Below are 24,706 nucleotides of genomic sequence, written 5' to 3' on the forward strand. Positions count from 1 at the left end.
TTCTGATTTTAATTATCTTTTATTAATATTATAATATTTAAGTGCTAAATAATTCCAGTTACAACTTGCAGAGTATGCAGAAATACTTAATACATCTGTACTTTTCTTTTTGTGTCCGTGACTTGAATGGCAAAGGGAGGGAAACCAACTTTTTGATGAAGGATGAATATAGTCTAAAAGTAGGCATAAAAGTCACAGAACTATTATTAACAGTAAATTTGTATGAAAATAAATCAAGTTGGTGCTTAAGGGAAGGACTGAAACTCAGTCTGAGTTTGTATTTCTGTGTATTTTGTCTTCTAGGTCTGGCATGATACTACATAATTCAAAGGGATACCTAGTCAGTCATGGTAAGTTTCCATTTTTCATCCTCAAAATGTTTTATAATTACTGACCATTCTAGGAAGAGTTCTGCTGGGTCAGTGAAGCTGCATCTCAATGCATCCACGTGTTTAGCTGTATCTTTCCCATAGGGTACACAGAGTATAAAAGGAATGGAAAATAATTTTCCAATTAATTTCAATGTTGCATGAGTCAGTCTTGCAACAGCAGAAGACTCCTGTGGGCACATTCTTAATGCTTTTGCCATCTTTTGTAAAACTGAGTCACTCTTGCATCTTCCTAGCCTTCTGCCACTTTGTCAAGCACAAAGAGAGGGGCGAGAATTCTGTTCCGGTTTGTTTCCACAATGCAACCATTTAGCACCATTTCATCCAAAATGATGTGCACTCTGTCCAAATTGAACATGATCTAGAAACATTTCAAGTTAAGTGTATTTTGAACAAGGTGAAGATAATTCAGAAAAAATCTCAGGCTCCTAAGTCTTCAATAAAACTTAACAAAAATCAGTACTTCTTAATTTATTCTAGTTTATTTACCATTATTTTAATAAAGCTAAGGAAACAGTTCAACTGATGCTTTTTTCTGATCACGGAGTGGTCAGAATTAGACAAGTTGAAGCCCCAGCAGTATCCTGTCCTGGAATATAGCACTAATACATAGTTGCAAAAAACAGGTGAACTTACACTTAGATGTAGGTGGTTAATTTTACTGTCTGCCTGACATGTATTGTCTAGATATGAAATGTTATCAAGGGGTCACAACCTTCTATGTGAAGATGCAAAAATTCTACATTCCTCCAAGGAAGGTAATTAGCAAGTTCTTAAGCACTAGATTGCCAAAATTTCCTTGCCCTGAATAACTAACAGTATTTGATCTGCTTGGACATAGCTTAATTAGGAGTATGCTGATACATAAAGTTGAGTCGTTGATCTAGCAGTAAATCTCATAAAGAAGAGGAAAAGTAAATAAATAAATAAGCACAGTGGTCCATAAGCACATCTGCCTTTCCCTAACTTTATCTAACAGCATCTGTCTCAAAAAAAAAAAAAAAAACAAACCAAACAACCCCCCCGCCCCCCCAAAAAAAAAAACAAAACGATGACAGGCCTTCCAGGGGTATGAAGTGGTGGGCAGTCATGACACATGAGTGCATACATGCAGAGAGGAGTGTCCAGCACATCCACTGAACAATTGCCAAGGGTTATGCCGTGAAAAAAATACTGGGATGTTGCCATTTATCTCCAGAACCTGAAATGGAAATGGGCACAGCAAAGCAGCCTGCTGGCTGCATCTGTTATGCCTCACTGACATACATACACAGAGTATGAATAACCCTTTATCTGCCTTGCTCTCCACCTGTTGCTGCTCTTTACATGTGTTCTATGCTGCTTTGCTAAGTGCAACAGGTCTGCATTGCCTTCATTTTGTACCTTCTAAACCTTGCCCATGTATTGAGGACTGCTGCAGTGGAGCTAGCAAGACTTTGTACAGTAACTGCTAAATACATCTCTCAATACTCCCCCCCCCCCTCCCCCCCCCCTTTGAAGAGTCTCTTGAGTGTCTTCTCTCCCATTCTGCTATTTATGATACTGTGAATTGAACTCAAAGAGACAGCCTGGCTTTGTTCTAGTGTTTCTAGTTATGTTAGTGGTTTTCCCTGCTAATCAGTGGAGTAGCAAGAATCATGTTTTTGAAATCATCAAGAATTTCCTCTGGTCTCTGTGCTAAATATCAGTCTTATTTTTTGAACACAACTCAGGCATTGAAGAAGACTGCTCTGTCTCCTGGCTGCCAGTGGCTCAGACTTTGGCAGTCAGCCATACTGCTCTGCCCAAGAGCTGGAGCAGCATGAGTACTGAACTGCAAATGACAACAGCTCGGGAGCCAGGTATCTATGTATTTGTTCCTCCTTGCTGCGAATGCTCTGGGCTGAACTTGGTGCTACTACTTGGTGTGTTTGTGCAGAAGGGGAAGCAATTGTAGCACTGCTCCAGCAGAAAGTGTTCTGCTTGACCAAGAGCACAGCATGTCTGTGTAGTAGCACAATTCAGGTCCCCAGATAACTTTTCTACTAATTACTGCTAGGTGAGAAACTATAGCTGTCAGCAGGGTCTTGGGGATGGCCATGGTTCATCGGCTTCCAATTTGCTGACCTAAACTTAACTACCTAATTTAATTCTAAATAATTTTTTAAATACCAAACTTCTTCCTGAATCTGACCATAGGGCCTGCATTGTTTCTAAAAATCGTGTCTTTTGATACTGAGGAGCAGTGCTGTCCTTACAACTTCAAACAGTCATGATTTCTGTGGTACCAAAGACAGGTGGTAGCTTTACTTGGCTTGGTAGTTTAAAGATTGAAGCCAAATTTCTTGCTGTGATAAACTTACTGAGTAAATCAGCCTTTACAGAAATATTTTAATCTGAGAAATTAGGATTTCTTTGTTACAGTAATGTGAGAATTTCTAGAAAAACAGCTGTTTTGCTGCTTAGTTGACCTCTGGCACTGCTCTGCACTGGGCTACAGGATCTGTTAAGGAAATTAGATAACATTCCATTCAGTTTCTGTTAGTGAGAAAGCCAACTCCTCCTGGCTTTTAATTTTTACACTCTACCACTGATTCACACTGCCCCAGTTCCCATGGCAGAGCCCAGACATTCCTCTAACAGTTCCAAAAGTCTAAAACCCAGACAACTTAATCAACCAGGATCAGTGACGATGCAGCAACCTGCCACCCCCATCTTATTTTTCTGCATCATCCCATTTAAGAAAACATTTAAATCACATTTTAAATGACATCTTGTCATCACTGTTTATTCCCCCGCTGTATTTCCAGAAAAGCCAATACCATGTCAAAGGAAAACTGTACCCATGCAAAGAATCTTGGAGCTGGTTCACTCAGACCCAAAGTAGTTCAATGAGATTACAATTTCCCTGCAGGCCTTTCCAGGTTATTTCCAAATGGGCTTACTCCATTGCAGAAAAGTGGGATGACTTCTGTCCATCTCTAATATGGTAGTCTCACAGTCATCATTCCAGAAATAGTAATTTCATCTGCAGTTTGAATGGGGATACTAATACCATTCTGGAAAGATCTATCGACTTGATTTTGGAAGGTCCCAAAGCATTTAGCTTCTACCCTCAACTTAACATTCCACCTCTCTTCACCACAGTGTTCTTGGCAAACAATTGGATTGTACAGGGAGCAACTCTTTCTTTTCCCTTTCCTGTGAGTTTCACCTATGCTTTATGGTTACACCTTGCCCAACACAGCTCAGCCATTCATGTCTGGATGCCATGCCCAGGGAGGCATATGTATTTGATCCTTAGCAAGGCTCATCCTCCCCACCTGTTAACTTGTTTGGCAAGTGACCCCAAATTTCAGGGTTTAAAGCCCTGAAGTCATAATCCACACCCAACTGAAAGCAGCCAAGCAAACCAGTTTGAGCAGCTGGCAACAGGAAAAAGCTGTATTTGGTGTTTGCACTGCCATGTGCTCCACCCAGAGCTGTCATTTAAGGTGCTGCTTCCAGTAAGAATCCTGGCTACCCACAAAAAGAGCACTAAGGGACTTTCACTAGATCCAGGCAGAGGAGAACTTTCACTAGATCCAGGCAGAGGACTTTTTAAAACAAGAATGCAGAGGAAAACATGTTAATCTCTACATGCCAGCCTGGGCCAAGGTGAGTCCCCCCGGCTTTGGCTTCTCAGTTTCTGGCAATGCTGCAGCAAGCTGCATACCAAGCAGCAGAAGTAAATGGTACCTACACGACTGGCATTTTAAATGTTACACTGACTTTTGGTAACTTAGAGCTGCCCTTCTCAAAGACATTAATGGTACTTTCTATTATCTCTTTTATGGCAAATGCATACTAAGAGGAAGTACATGTGACACAAGGATTGTGTATATTGACAGTTGAGCAGGGAAGAGGGGAATGAAAGAAGGGGAAAAGGCACAGCTAGGACTTACATGTAATAAATAACTTCTTCCTATGGAGGCATTTTAAGAGACCTCAGGGTTTTCCAGACAAGTAATTTAAGGGTGTGTCCACACTTAAGGGATGATGATGTGCACCTTGTGATCACAGACCACACCCAGGAGCACAAACAAAGCTTTCTAGATAACAGTACAGGTACATATGGGGCAGATGGTTTGCTACTGAATATACAGCACTACAAACCCTTGATTTCCATAACGTACATTCATCTTCAACTAGAGGTTATTTGGAGTTGCTTCTTTATTTAATGTAGACTCACACATTCTGACTTATCTTTGCCAATGTTCACTTCCAATAACTTTTAACCTTTCTAATGGCAGGCATGTTTAAGGCACTGAAACCCATTAAATGCTTTCTTGACTATTTCTTCCTCAAATGACTACACTGATATTAAACAGGAGACAAAGGTGCCTTCAATTCTGTGAAATTCTAGAACAGCTAAGCTAATTTTAAGCTAGTCTTATAGGTTTCCATTTTACCCACTTATGTTACAGTGCAAACTGACGTGCATCCTTATAAATTCAGAGAATGAATTCATCATTCAATTTTCACACTCCTTAAATGCACTGTATTCTCAGTGTTATCCCACAGGGAACTGAAGACTAGTTGATTCACATGAAGTGTTGCCTGTATCAAAGCTTCTTATCTGTCCTAGGAGGAGCAGCAGCAGCTAGTTGCAATAGAATGTAATGGCTTTTTTGGATCAAAACAACATTTTTCAGATGCTTAGTCCTAGAGCACTCTGTCACCCCCTCCCTTCCCACAAGGGGAGCATAAGTATATGTTTCTCTACAAGTTAAGAATGTCTTCAACTGCTTTCACCAGTTCAGGCAATAGAAAAGTTACCTTTCGTAATTTTAGAAATTGTCATACTTACCAGTGTTTTGTTGCTTATAAAGCTGCTGTCCTAACATGTGTTTTTATGGTCTCTTTTGTCGTCATCATAGCAAGAAAGTACCCCACCCAAGCTGGAGTTTTAGTGCTTCAGAAAACCCTGCCCACTTATTTTATAGACAAAGTATGGTTTATCAAGTGCTATTAACACATTAGGGCATAACACCCCAAGGACAATTTCAGTACTTGTTCATTCAGCTGGCCCAACAACACTGCTTACTGGTATTAAAAACAATCCAATTTCATTCCAGCCTAGGTACTTGTAAGTGTGCAACTGACTCAAAATAAAAAGGGACATCATATAATGGCTAAGTGGTTCACAATTCACACATGAAAGCTTCTATAAAAAGCTGGTTGCTCTCAAGTACTTAGCCAATAGGTAATCTGTGTTCATTTTTGCAGAATACATGAGAAAACTGTGGAATTGTTCATGCATTGTTTAGCATCATACCTGCCTACGTCATACACACCAACATGATGTGTAAATCTTGTTGGGAAGGATTCAGACCTGACCCAGTCCCTGCCTTGTGCCCAAGGCACCCTTCCTGACATCTGGCTCCAGACAAACCATGACATGAGCTACAGTGTGGATGCCCTGGATGAATTCGGGTGTGGACCTAAATGAAAGCTGGAGTTCTGCCCCTGCGGGAACTGCATTGCCAGGAATACTGGGGTAATGCACTATGTCTGGGAGCTGCAAGAACCAGTGCACATGCTGCAGGCTTGGTGTGGGCTCCAGGGACATCTCAAATGTGTAATAAGCTCAGCCTTTGGATTTAACTGGGCTTTTTTCTGTGCATGGCTAAATAGCCTTAGTAATTATGGTCTATTTTAAATGGGTTTTGAGTTCATGTAATTTCCTTCTATTTTTTTCATGTTAGTAAACACTACTGGCAATATAAAATAGCCACTATCACATTTAAAATAAACTTCCTATGGATCTGTACACAAAAATAATAGCAGGGAGTCAGGAAATTATGAGTCTCCTGCAAGATATTCTGTAAACAAAGACTCTGTAAATAGTACTTGGTGTTCACTGTTGCAGACCTCAGAAGACACCTTCTCCAGCAGATATTTTGCATCCAAGCTAACTGCACTGAGTACAAGAGTTAGTGTGAGACCATTTGGCAAAGGCAATGGTTTAATCACAGGTGAGGATATTTTCTTTCACATTATGAAAGGCAAGTTGATGGTTTATTTCTTGCACTGCAATAATAGCTAAAGGCACTTGCCCAGATTGTTCTTCTGGGTCAGCTATTCAAGCTGTTGTCAAAAATAAACACAGTTCTGAACAATCCACTTCATCTTAGTTACACCTCTGCTTTACATTTAATAAGGGAGGGTATCTCATCTGGACTATTTTAGGCAGCTTTTCAACTTAAGAATTAAGCTCTTCCTAAGTGGGAGAATTATTTTGTACATATATAGAAGTGAAATGTTTTATTGTAAAGTTGTTCCTGAAATGTATATCAAAAAAGTGCACTTCTGAATGCTAAAGCTACATACTTTGTGCATATGTCATATATGTTAAGGAGAGACATATCAGACACGAGCTTTTCCAGTATTTTTCTACTATGACCAAGTAAGTTAGAAATACACACTCCTATTTTCTAAATATTTATATTCATATCATCATGCAGATGAGACCCATGTAGATGAATTTCTGCAGGAATCATTCAGACATGATATTGCACCTGTTTCCAACATTAGTGTTGGCATATAATGCAACAACTTCTCCAAACAGTGCAGACTAAGGACAGGGTGCCATCCACAGGGATCTGGACAAGCTCCAGGAGTGGGACCATGGGAACCTCATGAGGTTTAACAAGACCCAGTGTTGGTGCTGCAGCCTGCCCAGAAGGACTTGGGGGTGCTGCTGGGTGAGAGGCTGCACATGAGGCAGCCATGGGCACTGCCAGCCCAGAGAGCCAAACGTGTCCTGGGCTGCATCCAGAGCAGCGTGGGCAGCAGGGCCAGGGAGGGGATTCTGCCCCTCTGCTCTGCTCTGCTGAGACCCCACCTGCAGGGCTGCATCAGCTCTGGCTGCCAGCACAGGAAGGACATGGAGCTGCTGGAGTGACTCCAGAGGAGGGCCACCAAGATGATTAGAAGGGTGGAACATCTCTCCTATGAGGAAAGACTGAGAGAATTGGGATTATTCAGCCTAGAAACGAGATTTAGGAGTGACTTAATTGGGGTATTCCAGTACCTGAAGAGGAGCCTTACAAGAAAGCTAGAGAGGGATGTTTTACCAGGGCACGTAATGACAGGACAAGGGGGAAATGGCTCCAAGCTGAAAGAGAGCAGATGTAGATTAGATATCAAGAAAAAAATCTTTACTGTGAAGGTGGTGAGGGACTACCCCAGGTTTCCCAGAGAAGTTGTAGATGTCTCATCCCTAGAGGTGTTCAAGACCCAGGGTAGATGGAGCTCTGAGCAACCTGGTCTAATGGAAAGTGTCCCTTCCCATGGCAAAGGGGTTGGAACTAGATGACCTTTCTCTTGCAGCCCAAACCATTCCATGATATGCAGCAGCTTTCTCAGCTATTAAATGGGCTAGTGTGGGAGTAGCTCAAAGGTGTAGAGCTCTTGGTAGGAAATTGCTGAGCAGAGGCAGCAGAATTCAGAATAGTCAGTATACCAAATGACTCCGATAATCAGGCAACTGTATGATCAAAGCACACTATATGGAAACATAGGGGATTCTTTTATGTGTAATTACTAAATAGGTCAGGTCAGTCTCTAATTTGGCAAAGCTCATATACATGAACACATAGTTCAGGATTAGAACTAACTGAATACAAAAATTGTATTTCTACAATCGCTCACACACCTGAAGTGTCCCTTCACACTGGAGTATCATCATTGCACTTTCATAGTATCAGTGAATTTAAGGGGGTTTTACTAACACCACAGCATTTTCTAAATTTCAGGAAGGAAATGTGGATAATATGTGTGAATGTATGTACAAGCATACATGCATACATATATATATGTATGTATGTGTGCGCGTGTATATATACAGTCAGCAAATGAGGCAGTTACAGCATGTAGCAAGCTTTAAAATATTTTCAAAAGTGAAATTAATTATTTCCTGTTGGTTTTTGTTTTGTTTTTTCCTTTTTCAGTAAAGAAGTAAGAACAAGAAAAATTACAGATTTTTTCTATGTTCTTCATAAGTGGTAATTCATAAATAAACTAAATTACTTGACAGTACTTAATTGCAAGATGGCAACTGTATTTCAGGTGTGTAACTGAAACTCTTTCTACCAGCAGATCTGCATTTAACCAACAACAAATATAAGCATAAGAACTGCTGGAGTAGAGTCAACACACAGTGCAATTGGAAAAACTGAGAAGGAAGACTGTGCTACATTCTCCTGGTTTAATTTTTCCAGTATTGTGCTTTATTTACTTGCTATTTGTGTTTAATTGTTCAGGACTGTATTTTAGTATTTGTATTTGGGTTAGTTTTAAATCATATTTTAATTAATACCCTGCAAAACATAAGCATGAAAATACAGCAGTGTAAGGGTAGGAGTGGGAAAAGAAATTAACACCTGGTTTCCTAAATATTCTCCTCCCACGTTTTTCCCTCCTTCCAAACATACACAGTAAAACTCATATCAAACTGCAAACATAATCTTACAAATAGTGCTGCTATTTGGCTCAAGACACAGCTGTGACATTCAGTTGTTATTACAGTAATTTCAATATCTATTTTATTGTAACTCAAAGTGAAACCTTAAACTACTGAAGCCTGAAAGTTCCCCATGAATTTAACTTTTCATGTACTTAGCTCTCTCAAAGCAAGCTCTCTGTGTCTTACTTTAAATGGAACCAGGCTTATTTTAATGATGGAGGATTTAAATAGGTGAACATCACCTATGCTTTCAGAAAGGTGCCAAAATGGTGCTACTTACTCCAAGTGCAAAACTGGTGAACATCTGCATTGACTTGAGTGACAGTCAGTGCTATGAAGACAGTTTGAACTGGAACATACACCAAAAAGTGATAACAAATGGATTTCTGATACTGAAAAGGATACATCTAATTCACTCTGCAAGGAAAAGAGATAGACAGCCATTGGTTATATTTTGATCTCTTATCTGAAATGATCTCATCTCATAATCATTAAACATAACACATCCCTTCAAAGGATAAAGAAAGTCTTCAAAACAATGACAGAAAATTTTATAGTGATTCAGATTTCTGTTCTGGACAATGACAAGTTCTTTTTTGCATCGCTGCTTTGCTTTACATGTGTTATCTGTCTATGTAATCAAAGCTAATGTTTTACTGACCTCAGTAAAACATTAGCTTTGATTACATAGACAGATAACACATGTTATCTGAGGTCACCTACAAGTAACAATTTGAATATAGGCAGTGCCATCTGAGTGAGTGGGTGGAAAACCAGCAGCTCTAATCATGGCAGTTCCAGCCCTATATTCTTCCTCCTTCTGCAAAACCAGGACGTTAATGCCAAGTTTACACAGTTAAAATGGTTGCTGCAGATCATTTCAACAGCAAAATCGAGACACTGTATATTCCCATGGCTGTGGTAGTGGCTGCATATATTAGGAAAGGCAAGGCAACTCCAAGCTTTGGACCCTTAGCACTTCTAAGTATTCTCCAGCCCCAGCAACACAATTCTTCATATAGTCATCATTTCCCTTCTATTTTTGGGTTTATCCCAAGCAGTATTACTCACTTAACCAAAATGTCTGAGTTAGAAGCCCTCATGGTCTCTCTGCAGTCAGCAGCAGAGATGGGGACCTTCCCCAGTTGACTCGGCACACTTGAGGCATGACTCACTTTCTCGAGATACTCATCGGTCTCCACTGCCAGTAAAGGGAGCTTAGGATGACCAAATTTCTAACTTAGGTGCCTCAGTGAAATACCTAAACTTAGAAAGAATTAATCACAGCCTTAGCACTTAAGATCTTGCCAAGTTGGGTGGAGATTCCCCGTCTCTAAAAGAGGGAATCTTTACCTGCTACCGAGAGAATTGAGTTTGATAATGTGGTTTTCATTCATGGTATAAACCTGGTTTTAAGGCAGAGTAAAGCTGGTAAGGTTTTACTGGTAAAATTGCTACTACTACTGTGGTCTAAAGATGATCTAAACTGGACTAGTTCTACTCTACAGGCCTCTGCTGAGTGACTCTGCCATTCTTCAATTAGAAGTTTTTATCCATCACAGAAATTGCATTTTAAGGGCCTGATCAGTTTAAGTTTTCTCAGCAGTAAAAAGTTGTTGGAGACATTGGAATTCTGACCAGTATGCAAAATTTTTCTTGGACAGCCATATAAAAGTGAAGGGGACTCAGAATTACATCTCACAAGCCACTTTGAAAGCTTTCCCCCTAATTCCATTAATGTTTGTTCTCATATCTGAATTCAAGCTCTGTAAACTCCATTAGATAAAAATTGAGTATGGGAGAATGTTTAAAGCTCTCAAGTCTAAAAATAATAGATGACAAAATGTCCTTTTAGAGTGGGACACATGTTCTCTCCTTTCCCAGAGTTCTGTCTCCATTGCCATCATCATAATTTGGGATTCTGCTAAAATGCTGCAAATCCTAAATAGTAATTTGTAAAAGTACAGACTTATATTTTCTTGCTCTGTGGTTACTGCCAGAAACCCCAGCTAGAATTACAGCCCTTGTCTTTGTGCTCTGCCATTTATTGTGTTATATGATATTAAAACCAGAACCATCAAATGGCATGAGATTTCTTTTAGCACCCCCCTTTTAGGTTCCTCTGTGTCAAACCCAAAACACTATGGAAAATAAAAAAAAAAACCCTCTGGTATGATGAACTCAGCAAATTTCCAACAGCTATCAGTGGTTGGGTTATATGTGTGGTCAAAGGATTATATATACTACATTTATATGTACAAGAACTACATCTATTTTTGCTCTGCTTTAATTGAATAACATTTGAGAGGTGGTTGGCGACTATTAACTCAATCAGACAAATAAGACTAAATTTTATTGTGCATTCCTGTGCTGCTGAGATCTAATCCCATTCCTAGTTATCACTGCTTAGGCTGGGACTACAGTCAGCAATTTTAAGAGAAATTCTGAGGTCAGTGCAGTCAGAGAATGATATACTTAGTGCCAGCAGTTTCCATGGCTGGGGCAATGTCAGTTGAGATAACAGCGTAAAAGATTTGCCAAGCATCTAAACAGTGAAGGGAGCAGGTGACTTTGTTAAGCATGTCCTTGAATTCACAGAGGGAGCTCTGCCATGCCTGCTACAGTACTAGAACTGGCAAAGCAGTTATAGAACCTGCATACTGATATTTTGTATGTACAGTAACCAGTGTAGTACCGTCAAGTACCTGACTACAGAGGAAACTATCCAGTCCTCTTGTCTGAGAGGGATATCCAACACATTTCAGCAGAGGATAACTGAAACTGTGCCAAAGTATGATTCCAGTCAATTTTTTTTGTAACAAGATTATTACAAACCCTATATTAAATAGAAAATGTTCCAACCAGAATTACAAAGCTGTATTTTCAAACTTTGTAAAACAAGCAAGCAAAAAAATTTCACCACCAAAAGGAAGAGTGTCATTTTAAATGGAGCCATGTCTGATGTTGAATCATTAACAAAATTACTATCTCTATAATAGTTGTTTTATCAGATATCCACTGTTGCTTGACAACAATATGGGGAGTACAAGTACAGACTGGTTTTTGAGGTTTCTTTTGCTCCATTCCTCTGATCTTGTTCAGTGAGAGTGATGTCAGTTCCCTGCTTCATGCTTACACCATCTTAATAATGAATGAAGTTCATTTGGGGAATATAATACTATAAAGTGCATAAGAACTGCAAAGTAAACCTCCTTTATTTCTTTAAAACATATAAAATGCCTATGGCTAATTTAAGAGTATATGACCCAAAGAAACCCCATAAAACCCATGCTTTTCTAACAGAAATATTTCTGGTATTCCTTGTCTGATAATTTATAACCCATGTATACTTCTACTTCTCTGAAAAAATCAGCTCATACTGCCTTTCCCTACAGTGATAATATTTATCAAAATTCTAAAATATTAAATATTTTTCTCCCTTGATTTATTCTCTGAAATGACACTTCCACCAAGTTTTGAAAGAGAAAAAATGTTTTGTAACAGATTCAGTGTATCACTCACCACTCTGCTGAAGTATTTGTCCAAAACTTCCACAAAATTATGAATTAGTTCATATACTGCCATCTCATTCTGAAATTAAAACCAACTGAATATTAAATCAACATCTACAAAATGTAATAGTATTCTTTGTGTTAATTCAGTTTGTGGTGAATGAAAAGCCATTAGGCAATAGAGCAAGCCCTCTGCTCAGGCCATGTAGTCACCCAGCTGAGGTGCTGAGAGCTGGGCACCCCTGGGCAGTGCTCAGGGCAGGAGCTCTGGGCTGGCCACACAGAGCAGCTCTGAACACCCAATGGATTCTCTCACTGGGTGCTGCCATCCATCCCCCTGCAGCCCTTGTCCCACCCCCTCCCAGCTCAGCTCTATGGACACACACAGTTAACTAGGTTAAGCTTACCCATGCTGAAGTCACACCAGCCAGCTGTAGCACAGAGCTAGCCTCTGCTGGGCAATTTCTGTAGCAAAGCCAAAATAATTTGTCCCAAATTGCCTGCCATGATAACCTTGACTTGAAGATACTGTGGTAGGCAGCAGCTACCTTCCACACCACCCTGTTAAGGTCTCCAACAGTAAATGCTGAATTAATTTCTGAGAATTTCTGAATTAATTTTTGAGTCATCAGTGCAAACACTAAGACTCCCAGGTGCAACCTGAACATATGAAATAGCAGTACTTGTCAGGTTTCAGATACCTTTTTTTTTTAATTTCCCTGTTTGAAAAGTAAAATAAATTGACATCTTTATAGGTGACAGTACAGGAACTTTTTCTTTAGGACATTAAAAAGAGAGAATTTTTTTACATTGACTCTTTGAAATTCTCTAATTGCTATTGAAAAATTCCATACTGGATGAAGACTTGAGTTCTAGGCTGTGATAATCACTATAAATGTTAATTGTAAGAGAGTATATCATTTCTTACCTCTGTCTGGTCGATGCCAACAACTATGAAAAGGGCTGCATACTGTCGGTACACCAGCTTGAAGTCCTTATACTCAACAAAAGAGCACTAGGCAGAAGCAAAATGAGTCAAATATAGCAGCTGCCATTTAAGCATACAACAGTATAAAGCACATTGCTCAAAGGACCTGAGCTTTCAGGTTCTTAAGACCCACAGCGAACATGGATTTGCCAAGATTCATCGATTTTAACTTGAAAGAAATTTAGTACGGTAACTGTTACACCACACTTTTCATCTGCTGACAAAAAATATGCCACCACTTTTTAAATGGAGAAACTGAAACATGCAGAACTGAAGTTACTTGTTTGGTGTTATAAAGGCACCCAGTACTTTCCCACAATTTTCATTTGCAAGCCCTTTCAAAAAGAGACTTAAAGGTAATTTTCCTATTTCAAAAAAGTATCGATATTTTAATGTAAAAATTAAAAATACTAGACTTCCAGACCCAGTGGGGAATTAACATGTTTCCCAACGGGAGGGAGCCAGGAGATGGCGCCGTTTCACGCCGCTGGAGGAGCTGCCGCCGCCTTTTCTCTCCGTGTCATTTCGCTCGGTGCCCGAAATGGCAGCGGCAGCGCCGGCAGCTCCTCCTGCGCTGGAGCTGCGCTCGGAAATGCCCCGGCAGGAGCAGCACGAAGACGTTCCTTTCGTTAGCCACTATCAAAGCTGCGAACTAAGGGACTTGTAAGAACTGCTATTTTGATTGAGGTTTCCTAGAATGAAGTATGTGAGGAGTGCTGTGCAAGAACACACAACATTAAGGTAAAGAAGCTAACTTCAGAACAGAAACCAATAAACTTCATTCACTGTCCAAGTCCCACACTTCTTCTCTAATTCAAGTCAATGTGCCAAAGTTCGGTGCTTTTCTTAAAGAACCACTGATTTAATTAAAGAGAGCAATGAAAATCTCAACTTTCATCCAAAAAATTTTTCAACTTCTATGTTTTCTGACTTTCTTGCAGAACACGTAAACACTTCTTTTAAATAAAGAAGTCTAATACAGAGGCCTAAAAATTTGTGTTTCCAAACTCTCCTGTGCTTTAGATAATGTTTTCATAATTTGGGATCCTCTCCCCTAAGTTTAAACTTGGAGCTGTCAGTACTCTGCCCTCTACCTTCTGGCAAAACTGTAATATCTCAGTAAAACCAGCAATAACACTGATAAAAATGAGTTTTTCATGACTTCTGAGCTTCTTCAAACAAAGAAGAGGAATTTTCATGACAGTGATACACACGAGTCCAAAATCTCTGAAAGCCTCAGAAAAACATATGTATTCAATACAGAATAACAGTTCAAGTGACTGAACCCACAATCTAGAAACTCAATCTTTTATATCGTGGGTACAAATGAGATAATAACCTGTGATAGACACTGATAGGTTTCAGAATTATCAACAGGAAAGGTGTGAGATGCAGATAAAATAAAACCTACAAAACCTACCTCGTCCTTTGAACGAGAGAGACAGTTCTTGATTACTTCAGCTTCCAGCACTGTCCGTTTATTAATTTCTACATGCTCATAATACCTGGACAGTCTTGTTTGACCTTGTTTGTTAACCATAAGAAAAAATTTTATCATTTCTTTTTTGTTGATTTTAGTGGTAGATTTCAATTTTGGATGCAGGAATCAGGAGAAGTATTTCTGGGAGTAGGGAAAAAAAAAAGAGTAGTAATACACAGGAATAAAGACTTTCTAAAAGCTATCCACCCCAGGTATGCATATACTTATGATGGAGTTTCTTGCCAAAACATACAATATTGAAAAAAAAAATCTCAAATCTTTTGCACACATCCCATGGAAAAACTCCCTTTTTTCCCCACACAACTATTCACAAACTATCTACTAAATAACAGCTTTCCCATTAGAAATTTTCACATTTCAATCAAATTAATTTTTATAGGATTTGGGAAATTGGAGGAGTAAACAATTACTTCTTCATAACCATAAATCTACTCATCATTTTCTTCCTGCATGCTAACTGGTTTGCAAACATCAGAAATTTGCCCAGTACCAAACCACACTAATGCAGTTCCTAAGAGCAAAATTTGCCCATAAGCACTTTTTCCCCTCCCCAACTTGTATTTAACAATTACATTCATACCATTGACACATCAAATTGAATGGAGAGATGACAAAGGGAAATGCATGGGCCACAACATATGGTCATTTCTTTAATACAGAATGAGAAACTCCTAAATATTTGGGTATCTGCAGTATCAATATATATCTTGAGCTATTATATAGCTCCTGGATATATATATATATATATCCAGGAGCTATTGAAATCCATCTTCTCCTGTCTGATTTCCCACCCTGATGCAAAAGGTAAATTCTGCACTTAATGAAAACTAAGTGTGGATCTTCAATAGCTGAAGAGAAATTGGTTCACATTAATTACTCAAAAGAGCTTTATCTCAATATAAATAAATATTGATCCACCCAACACCACTGAAATATAGCTTTAAAATATACCACATGCAACATACAATGAAAAAGAGCATTAAAAAGAGCACAGCATATGTCAGAATCTGCTTGCTAAACAACTGACATCTCTGATGTTTTGAAAAGCATGAAAATAGAGTAAGCTGCAGACGTAATTTTTTGAAATAGAAGATCTGGGTTATTTTCTTTAATGCCTGAGAACAATCACTGTAATGTTTTCCATCTGACTTTCTATTTGCATCCCAGATTTATTGGCCCAAATGATCTTGAGGTTTGTGCACTGGAAATAAAACAACTACTGCAAAAATTATTCCTTTTTTCCCACTTCTGAAGAGTTGGTCCTTACCTGGTGCACCTTAGGTCGCACAGCTTCTGTGACAAAGTTTAAACAGAAAAAAACTATCAGGAATCCACAATCTATATACAGTGTAGCTCTTTCAGTAAAAACAGTGTATCTTAATGTAGAAAAACAACAGGAGAAAAAATACAAGGCAAACTCCATAGGTGCTGCATCATATTACTAGCAACTTGAATAAACTGGCTATACACCACCCATGGGTGACAAATCTTTCATGACAGTGATGCAACAAGTCCCAATGTATTGTGTTGACCTTAATTAGTGCTTACTTCTGATTCACAGTGGTCACTGTTTTCTGAAAAGCCACCTCTTTTGCCATCACTTGGATCTCAAGAAAATGACCTTTTTTTTCTCAGTGTACTGTGGTTTACTCTATTTACAAAGAAGTCTAGATTTCCATATGTAATTTCAAATGTATTTTTACTTTGAGTTGATACTGAGAATTCATTCTTAGTTGAGTGGACCATAGCTCAGGATCAGTCCTCAAGATAACACAGTCTATTTGGAGTCATGACAGTCTCAGAGCTTTCTCACCTCCTCCAGGCACGTGAAGCCTCTCCAGGATCACACTCCTGCTCTGTCACTCCCTCAGCAGAGTCGTGGATGCTGGTCACTGCTGCTGCCGTGGCGCACGTGGCTTGTGCACTGCACCCAGGGCTTCTGAATCAGCACAGTTTCACTCTGAGAAAGAATGAACCAGGTCATTGAGATAAAAAATGGCCCGGACAGAAATATCTGATGGGATCTTCACTGTTGGAGGCAAGTAGACTGACATTGATGACTAAATGGGAGACTACCATCTACTATCTTTGCTGTGTTTACTATATGGCTCTTTTTCCCCCCCACATTCTATTTTGAAGTTAGAGTTGCAATAAGATGCAACTTTATGCTTTATTTTAAAGCATAAAGCTAAAATACTAAGATGATGTAGTCAGTTTTTGATAAAAACCTTCTAAGAAGGACAAGAATGAACAACTCCTTCCAGCTCAGAACGAAGCCCCCTAGCAAGAGCCAACATCATGACAGAAGGAACCCAAAACTTTAAAGCTGCTTAAGAAGGAGCTGTGGCATGAAAGAGAAACAATCTAAGAAATGCTGCCCATTGTTTTAAGCAAGCTCAGACACAGGAGACCAACTGAAAAAGACGTCTGTCCATGCTAAACAGGTAATAACAAAAGGGGCGTAGACAGCTTTTCTTTTTTCATCTGATTTTTACACTTCATCTTTGTGTTCGGCACTGCTGAAACAAGAATTAATGGTTCTCTGTTTTGATCCAAGCTATTTTAATAATTTAGTCATAAATGCTACCAAGGGCTTGAGAAAAGGAGGACAGGGCGAACAGTAGAACTACTTCAGGAGCACTGACAGAGCTGTTGTACTTTGAGTTACTGTTAAGCAATACATAACAGCAAAACATATGACAAATTCATATGTATGATCCTATTGCAGGATTGGCCCCTAATCCTAATTATTCCTTTATTAACCTAATCTTTGTACATGGTTAATCCCTTTCTGATGTTATGACTATTTTATCTGCATGTATCCTTATGAATAGCCTGGATTGTTTTACAGATGAAAATATTAAGACCAGATTGGTTTTTTTAGAATCTGCACAAATGCTCTTATCCAGAATAGATTAAAAAAAGAAAAAAAACTAACAAGGTTGCAACAGAGGTAGAACCATAGTAGCCCTCAAAAGTGTTATCTGTAATATTCATAGGATTGGAAAACATAATCAACAACTTTTGAATCTGTAGGAAAGAGGTCCACTCTTTCTGTAGCCATTTCTGTATTTTCCCATCAGTCTCAAAGATAGGCTTCAAGATTTTAACCAGAAAATTTGTTCCTATAAATGGCAGCACAAGCACACAGTTTTGTGCAGAAAAAGAGAAATAAATTAACAAGTTCAAATAATAACTTTATAAAAATTTACAAAAAAGTATGCAAGCATAGTTGACTTTGAGAATAATGCTAGTGTTAAGAACATCTTAAGGGTTTCCTTTAGAACTAATTCTGAAAAAAACTCACTTGTAGTAGTAAGAGCATCTGCTTGTACAATTTAGGCAAAAAGGGAAATGACTGAGTTTTGTTTCTAACAAACAAAATTTATTTCTTCTCTTTTCATCTTGGCTTTCAAATACAGAAAACACATTAAAATTAATTTTGCATATATAGGATGTACAGAAACCAGTGAAGTATAATAAACAAACAAAAAGCATATCTGTGTATGTTGATGGGTAAAGAAACCCCATTCCACCAACTTCTTTGTATTTGAGAAGCTACCTTTTATGATCAATAATCAGTACTCTGCTTAAAAAGCCAGCTATCTTTCCCCTAGTAGAAGTCTTACATGCTTTTCTGAGCATTCTCACGCACATGTCTGCGTGTACCCATGCACACACACACAGATTACGATGCTTTTATGCATGCAGAATCATATAGTTCAAGGGAATTGCTGACAAGATGCAAGCCTTTCATATCTCTGCCATTATTTTGCTCATTTTAGTAATGAAAAGACATTACTATCTGAAGGCTGTTTGTCAGAAATGAATAGGCTCTCTCATTCCAGGTCACTGGACAACTATCTGCATCACAAATGTGCTTGGGAACCAAAGACTGGAAGAGACTACCGAGATCCTGATGGACTGTCAAGTCCAACTCTCTCCATCCCAGTCAGCCATGCATTAGAAATTTTGTCCAGAACAGCCTATGGGATATGCTTCTTTGCATGTCCTACATACCCAATCTACAAAACACCTATGGAACTCTATCACAGAATGAAGATTCCCTATAAACAAAAACCTCAGAAGGTATCGCTTGGGGAAGATGTAACAAGTCTGGAAACTGCAAACTTTCCTTCAAAAGAAATTACCTTCCAGAGTGACTATGTAGCACTCTCCTTTACTTCCCTTACAAAATATCCTGTAAAGATAATTTGGCATGCATGCAGATGACATACAGTTTTTCTACTGAGATTTAAATATGAGCTGTTACAGTGTATTAGATCTCACCCTCATTAAAGTATCTCTTGCAGATAAGTATCTATGAGAGAAAATTCATATCATGATTGGCCTGTGTGACTCACACTGCCAGGCTGATACGGTTCAGGAGCTGCTTCCAGGACATGTCAGCTCTGCAGGCTGCATAACCACATCAGACACCTCGAAGTAACTTGTCCCTGTTTGAGTGACACTCCTTTTCAGATAACAGCTGAGACCTCAGAGAGAGGCAAAGCCTGCAATACCTGTTCTGCAGATAAAAAGATCTTAAGTCTCCCATGAGGCCAACCCAGCTGATTCTACATGCAGTAATATAAAGCATATTTTAAATACAATTTTAATTATTCCTCTGGTATAGATACAAGCACTGAATTTAGTTTGTCACAGATTTCACCAATATTTATACATAATCTGACACATAAATTATAAAAAAAGAAACACAATCTAAGTTTGAATTGTACTTGCAGTACAGCTGCAATTCAAATTAGACATGTGTCTCTCAAACAAAAACCACTCCAGTCAACATCTACAGATTTGGAAGTATTTTAGTTATTTCAGTCTAAGAAAGGTTTGCAACATTCTAGGGCTCTTAGCTAGAATGTAAGAGATAAAATCTCACAAAGAAGAAATGGCATGACTACATATTTTCAGAACTGCTTCACCAAGAATTAAAAATAAATGTTACATAGAACTATAGGCAAATAATGTACTTCTCTGTCCAACTCTAAACAAGTTGACTTTCTGGATGCAGAGATCTAATGGCACTTTATGTGTGGATGAAAGTAGAATCATAGGATATTCTGAGTTAGAAGGGACTGACAAAGATCATTGAGTCCAGCTCCTGGCCCTGCACAGAAAATCCCGAGTCACATCCTGTGCCCAAGAGTATTGTCCAAAAGCTTCCTGAACTCTGTCATTCACCCAGCTTAGCGCTGTGACCACTGCCCTGGGGAGCCTGTTCTGGTGCCCAACCACCCTCTGGGTGAAGAACCTTTTCCTGATATCCCACCTAAGCCTCCCCTGGCACAGCTTCAGGCCACTCTCTCAGGTCCCTCAGGACCTGTCACCGGGCACCAGAGAGAAGAGCTCAGTGCCTGCTGCTCCTCTTCCCCTCACAAGGAAATTGTTGACTGCAGTGAGGTGCCCCTCAGTCTCCTCCAGGCTGAACAGACCAAGTGACCTCAGCTGCTCCCAATATGCCTTCCCCTCCATGCCCTTCACCAAATGTAGAACAAAATGGGTTAAACTGGTATTAAAGCATTAATGAAAATTTAAAAGTGGCTAAATGATAGAGGCATGAAGCACAAGGAGGTGTAGCAAAAGTAACAAGTATTTTTAATATTTTTGTTTATTGAGCTTCCTATAGATTTATTGCACAAAGCCATGTAGCAAATAAAGACCACATACAGAATCAGAACTCTTGGTCTTCCTACTTTTGTTCTGTCAGTGAACGAGGCTTTAATAAAACTACGTATTATTTTAAATTTACCAGTAAGAGTAATTTTTGTAGTCTAGTTTATTACTGTGCCCATAACAATTCATCAAAAAGATGAAACAAGTATGTCTGCATGGCTTTAAAATAAAAAACTGTGTTCAGTTTCAGGACAGAGATTTTTTAAAAAAGCAACCTTAGTTATCTAGGGAAGTCAAGAGGGGAAGGAAAGAATAAAAATGTTTTCCTTTGCTGTTGTCAAAATGCTGGCTGAATATAGTAACGGAATTAAACTGCAATAATTCCTGTATACTCAGGAATGAGGAATGTCCTGAACAACTGCAGCTAAACAAAAGGTTAAACTAGTTATGAGCTAAGTCTCAGTTTTTAATAATGACTAGGTAACTGTCAGTAGACAATAAAAAGAAATCAGCTGAGGTGGAAAGGAGCTGCACTTAGATTGCCTAATCAGTATGGAATCAGGAAGAATGGACAATGACATTTTAATAGGAAATGATTTAATGGAGAAGAAAGGAAGGACTGGATGAACTAACTGAAGCATCAATACACACCTAAAGAGAGATTGGTAATGAAAGGAAACACCAGTACTAAGACAAACAGTGCTTTTTTTCCAGTAATTAACAGAATTCCAGGTCTGTCAAGAATCGACCTTTTTTAGGAAACTATCCATGTAGTGAATGAGTACAGCATGAAAAAATTTTGAAGCGAGGCAAAACCAAAGACCTACCTTACTTAAAATGGGTGACCTATGGATCATTTGAAATAGGATGTGATGATAATTTTAAGTATTACATTTCAGAGTGGTATTTTGCAATCAAGGCAATTTCACCGTATTCAAACTACAGCCTCCAATACTACATTGTTATCACTGATAAAACTGAGCCAGACAAAATAGACCAGTAATTTCTTGCAAAACTATCCTCACGTGGAAGAGTTTTGAATAGCGACCATGGGGCACTCGTCCTCCTCAAGGGGGGAATACATTACACACATCACAACCGAGGTATCACGAAGATGACCAGAGATTAGCCAGCTTCCAGAAACATAGCATAAATTTAATGTATCTATTCTAAACCACCTCCTTGTAGGGCGAACTCAGCGCACCATTAAACCGCGCAGAGTCTCAATAACTGAAGTGCTGGCCCCGCGCTGCGCTGGCTGCGCGTCCCTTTAGGCCGCAGGCCCCGGCCTGGCCGCATTCCCGCCGACTCTTCCAGGCGTTCGGCACTCCCGAGTGGCGGGGCGAACCGAGCCTCGCCGCCACTTCCGATTGGCACCCGGGGCACAGAGGAACCGCCCGGCCGAGCCCCGCGCCGCTAGCCCCGACACCGACCGGCCCGGGGTCGGCGCAGGCGGGGCCGAGGCCACCCCGCCGCAGGAAGCTCCGGGCCCCGCCGCCAGCCCCGGGCCCGGGCCCGGGCCCGTCCCGCTCCCCCCGGGCGCGGCGCTCACCTCCCTCCCGCGCAGGCGCGTGGGGCGGCGCAGGCGGCGGCGGAGGCCAGGCCGCGGTTTCCCGGCAGGCGCCGCTCGCTCCCCGCCCGGCCGGGTGGGAGGGTGGGAGGGCCGCGGGGCTGTAATGGCGGCTGGCGGCGGCTCCGCGCTGCGCTGACACCCGGACCCGCTCGGCGCAGCTCCCCCGCCCGGCCCGCCCCCTCCTCCCCGCCCCAGCCAGCGCCGCTCGCCCCCTCCCCGGCCCCTGCTCCTGGCCCCCGCCGCGGGACGAGGAGGAGGGCTCCCCGCAGACAATGGACGAGCACCCAGGAGCCGGAGGAGGCGGTGGGATGGCGGCCGCCCCGAGACCGCAGCAGCCGCCGCCGCAGGCGGGTGGGAACATGAACCTGCAGTCGGGTGGGGGCTGCGTGGGGGTTGGAGCCGGCGGAGGAGGAGGGCAACAGCCGCAGCCCCAGGGCCCCGCGGCCCCCGCCGGTCAGGAGGCGGCGGGCCCCGCCGAGCTGTCCCGGCCCCAGCACTACACCATCCCGGGGATCCTGCACTACATCCAGCACGAGTGGGCTCGCTTCGAGATGGAGAGGGCGCACTGGGAGGTGGAGCGGGCCGAGCTCCAGGTACTGGGGGCCGGGGCGATCTGGGACTGGCCCGGCCGGCTCCGGGGGCCGGGCCGCGCGCGGCGTGCGGGGGCAGCGCTGCCTGGGCGAGCGGGGTCCGCGGGGCCCCCGAGGCCGAGCCGCTCGCCGTGGCCCGGGGCCGGTACCTGGGCGAGGTCCGGCGGGCGGAGCGGCGGTACCGGCGGAGGCCCGAGCCGGGCTCCCTCCCTGGGGCAGCCATTTTGGTTTGTAGCATGGCGCCCGCCCGGCTCCGGAGCGGCCCCGGCCCCGCAGGCCGCTCGCCCGGAGCCGCGGAGCGGGGCCCGCAGCGCGGCCGGGGAAGGGCGGGCGGGCGGCGCTGGGCTGTGACCCTCCTCCCCTCCTCCCCGCCGGCGGGGCGAGCTGCGCTGTGCCTTGACAGCTGCGGTCGGCTCCCGCAGCACAATGACTCCGGGGCTCCTCGGGCCCGTGCGGGTTACCGACAGCAAGAGCCTCCGGGCCTGGGAGGAGGGACTGACGCCTCCCTGCAGCTCAGCGAGCTCTGGCTTTGGAGGGAAAAGAGGGAGTTAGGAGGCGGCCCTGCCTCCCGAGCAAGGGCAGGACGAGGAAAAGGAATTCAGGAAAATCGTAAGTGGAAGACTTAGCTAGGCATGCAATTAGAGACGGGTCGAATTTGTTCTCTCTTTCTTTCTTTTGGAGATTTCATATCGGAGAAGAGCGAGAAATCGATAAGTCTGCGGTGTGGTCATTTCAGTATACACCAAAATACCAGCTTCGTCTCGGGAACGGAAATTGACTAACTTTTCAGGATAGAGAGCGAGTGTTGTAGTTGCAATATACATTTCTTGCCACTAATGTTTGCTTTTAGTAATAGGATAATTTTACTAATTATTTTTGCAAGTAAAAAAAAAATCTTGCATAGACTATTACCAGTTTATGAACAGATTGCGAAATCCACTGAATGTGAGGTATCCACACGGGAGCTATTATCTTTTTATAGGACAGAAATGTACATAATAAAAATGTAAAAAAATATTAGCAGACTTCATTGCTTCCAGAGATTTTTTGTGATTTTTGTACTGAGTGAATGTTTATGGTCTTGAAGTAGCATTCCGTCAAATTGCAGTGCAACAGCAGCCGGCGTTTGCAAGGCATTTACTTTCAGGTTTCAGAACTAAGAAGTAGGCCTGAGCCTGGGCAATTCTTTAGGAACTTGTTGGTTCTATAATAAGCACATATTTTGCACTATTTTTGTTACAACTATAATTAAGAAAGAATCAAAACTCAAAACCACCAAGGGAAGCAATTGAAAAGGTTTTACTGTTTGTTTCACTTACTGTAAGTCTTACCATTTTAAACCTCGTGAAATGGCTGAATTTAAAATCCATGGTGAACATGGGTGGGTGTTTTTGGTGAAGAGCAATTGGCTGTTTCCCGTTTTCTCTAGCATCTTAGTGATATAGCATAACGTTATAAATAAGTTACTTAGTGTTATTCATTACCAGATAAAACCACCTTCAAATATTTGTTTTAGGTATGGGCTTGTTACTTAAAAACGAGGTACTGGTGTACCCTAACATGAAGAGTACTCCGGAGACTTGAAAAGTTGTGTCTGACTGATTAAGTGCTTCTCTGAACTCACGTGGCCTCTAGACTCCCTGATGCACTCTTAGCCAGCTCTGCTGCTTTTTGTTTGTGGTTGCTGTTTGTTGTCCATGGCCATACCATTTCTTTGGCATGCCTGTGGAGTTACAGCAGCAGTTCTGACCCTGATTATGTATGTGTTGATTGACATACGTGTGCAAATGTCATGGGACTGAGGCAGCAGAGCTGCTGCACAGTGCCTGTGCACAAGAGTGTTTTGGTTGTTTTTTTAATAACTTTGGAAGCCAAGGGTAGAACGGGAGGAGGACATTACCCTTGGATTTTAGGTCTTACACTATACAATAGTGAAGACTGATATGGGAATGTGTTGTGAATATTTTTTGAAGATAGATGTTTACTAGGTCTGTGGGTTCTTTTGTTTGCTCTGCAACTTAATTTGTAAGGTAG

The 24,706-nt window shown here is 41.3% G+C and overlaps 2 protein-coding genes across 15 annotated transcripts in view; one reads left to right on the top strand and one right to left on the bottom strand.

Moving 5' to 3' along the window:
* On the bottom strand, positions 1 to 22,961 carry AP4S1 (adaptor related protein complex 4 subunit sigma 1). Of its 11 annotated transcripts, none has more exons than XM_071426968.1 (8): positions 21,714 to 22,052; positions 16,692 to 16,838; positions 16,146 to 16,168; positions 14,798 to 14,998; positions 13,318 to 13,404; positions 12,400 to 12,468; positions 9,158 to 9,294; positions 1 to 750 (listed from the first exon to the last, which is right to left on the bottom strand). In XM_071426968.1, the coding sequence occupies exons 4-8, from the start codon at positions 14,933 to 14,935 to the stop codon at positions 699 to 701; spliced, it is 483 nt and encodes a 160-aa protein (XP_071283069.1). In that variant the 5' UTR covers positions 14,936 to 14,998; positions 16,146 to 16,168; positions 16,692 to 16,838; positions 21,714 to 22,052; the 3' UTR covers positions 1 to 698. The 11 variants fall into 11 exon arrangements, with proteins under 11 accessions (XP_071283069.1, XP_071283068.1, XP_071283063.1 ...); XM_071426967.1 differs by having other exon boundaries at positions 16,146 to 16,171; XM_071426962.1 differs by lacking the exons at positions 16,146 to 16,168; positions 21,714 to 22,052 and adding an exon at positions 22,822 to 22,961.
* STRN3 (striatin 3) overlaps positions 22,355 to 24,706 on the top strand; it is a 60,181-nt gene continuing 57,829 nt past the window's right edge. For all 4 annotated transcript variants that reach the window (XM_071426956.1, XM_071426958.1, XM_071426959.1 and 1 more), the window contains exon 1: positions 22,355 to 22,675. In XM_071426956.1, the coding sequence (XP_071283057.1) occupies positions 22,355 to 22,675 (321 nt within the window). The remainder of the gene's footprint in view (positions 22,676 to 24,706) is intronic.

This window comes from Agelaius tricolor, unplaced genomic scaffold (assembly GCF_023055355.1).
Source record: "Agelaius tricolor isolate 1412-34295 unplaced genomic scaffold, bAgeTri1.0.p SCAF_5, whole genome shotgun sequence".
In the NCBI taxonomy this organism is placed as follows: domain Eukaryota; kingdom Metazoa; phylum Chordata; class Aves; order Passeriformes; family Icteridae; genus Agelaius; species Agelaius tricolor.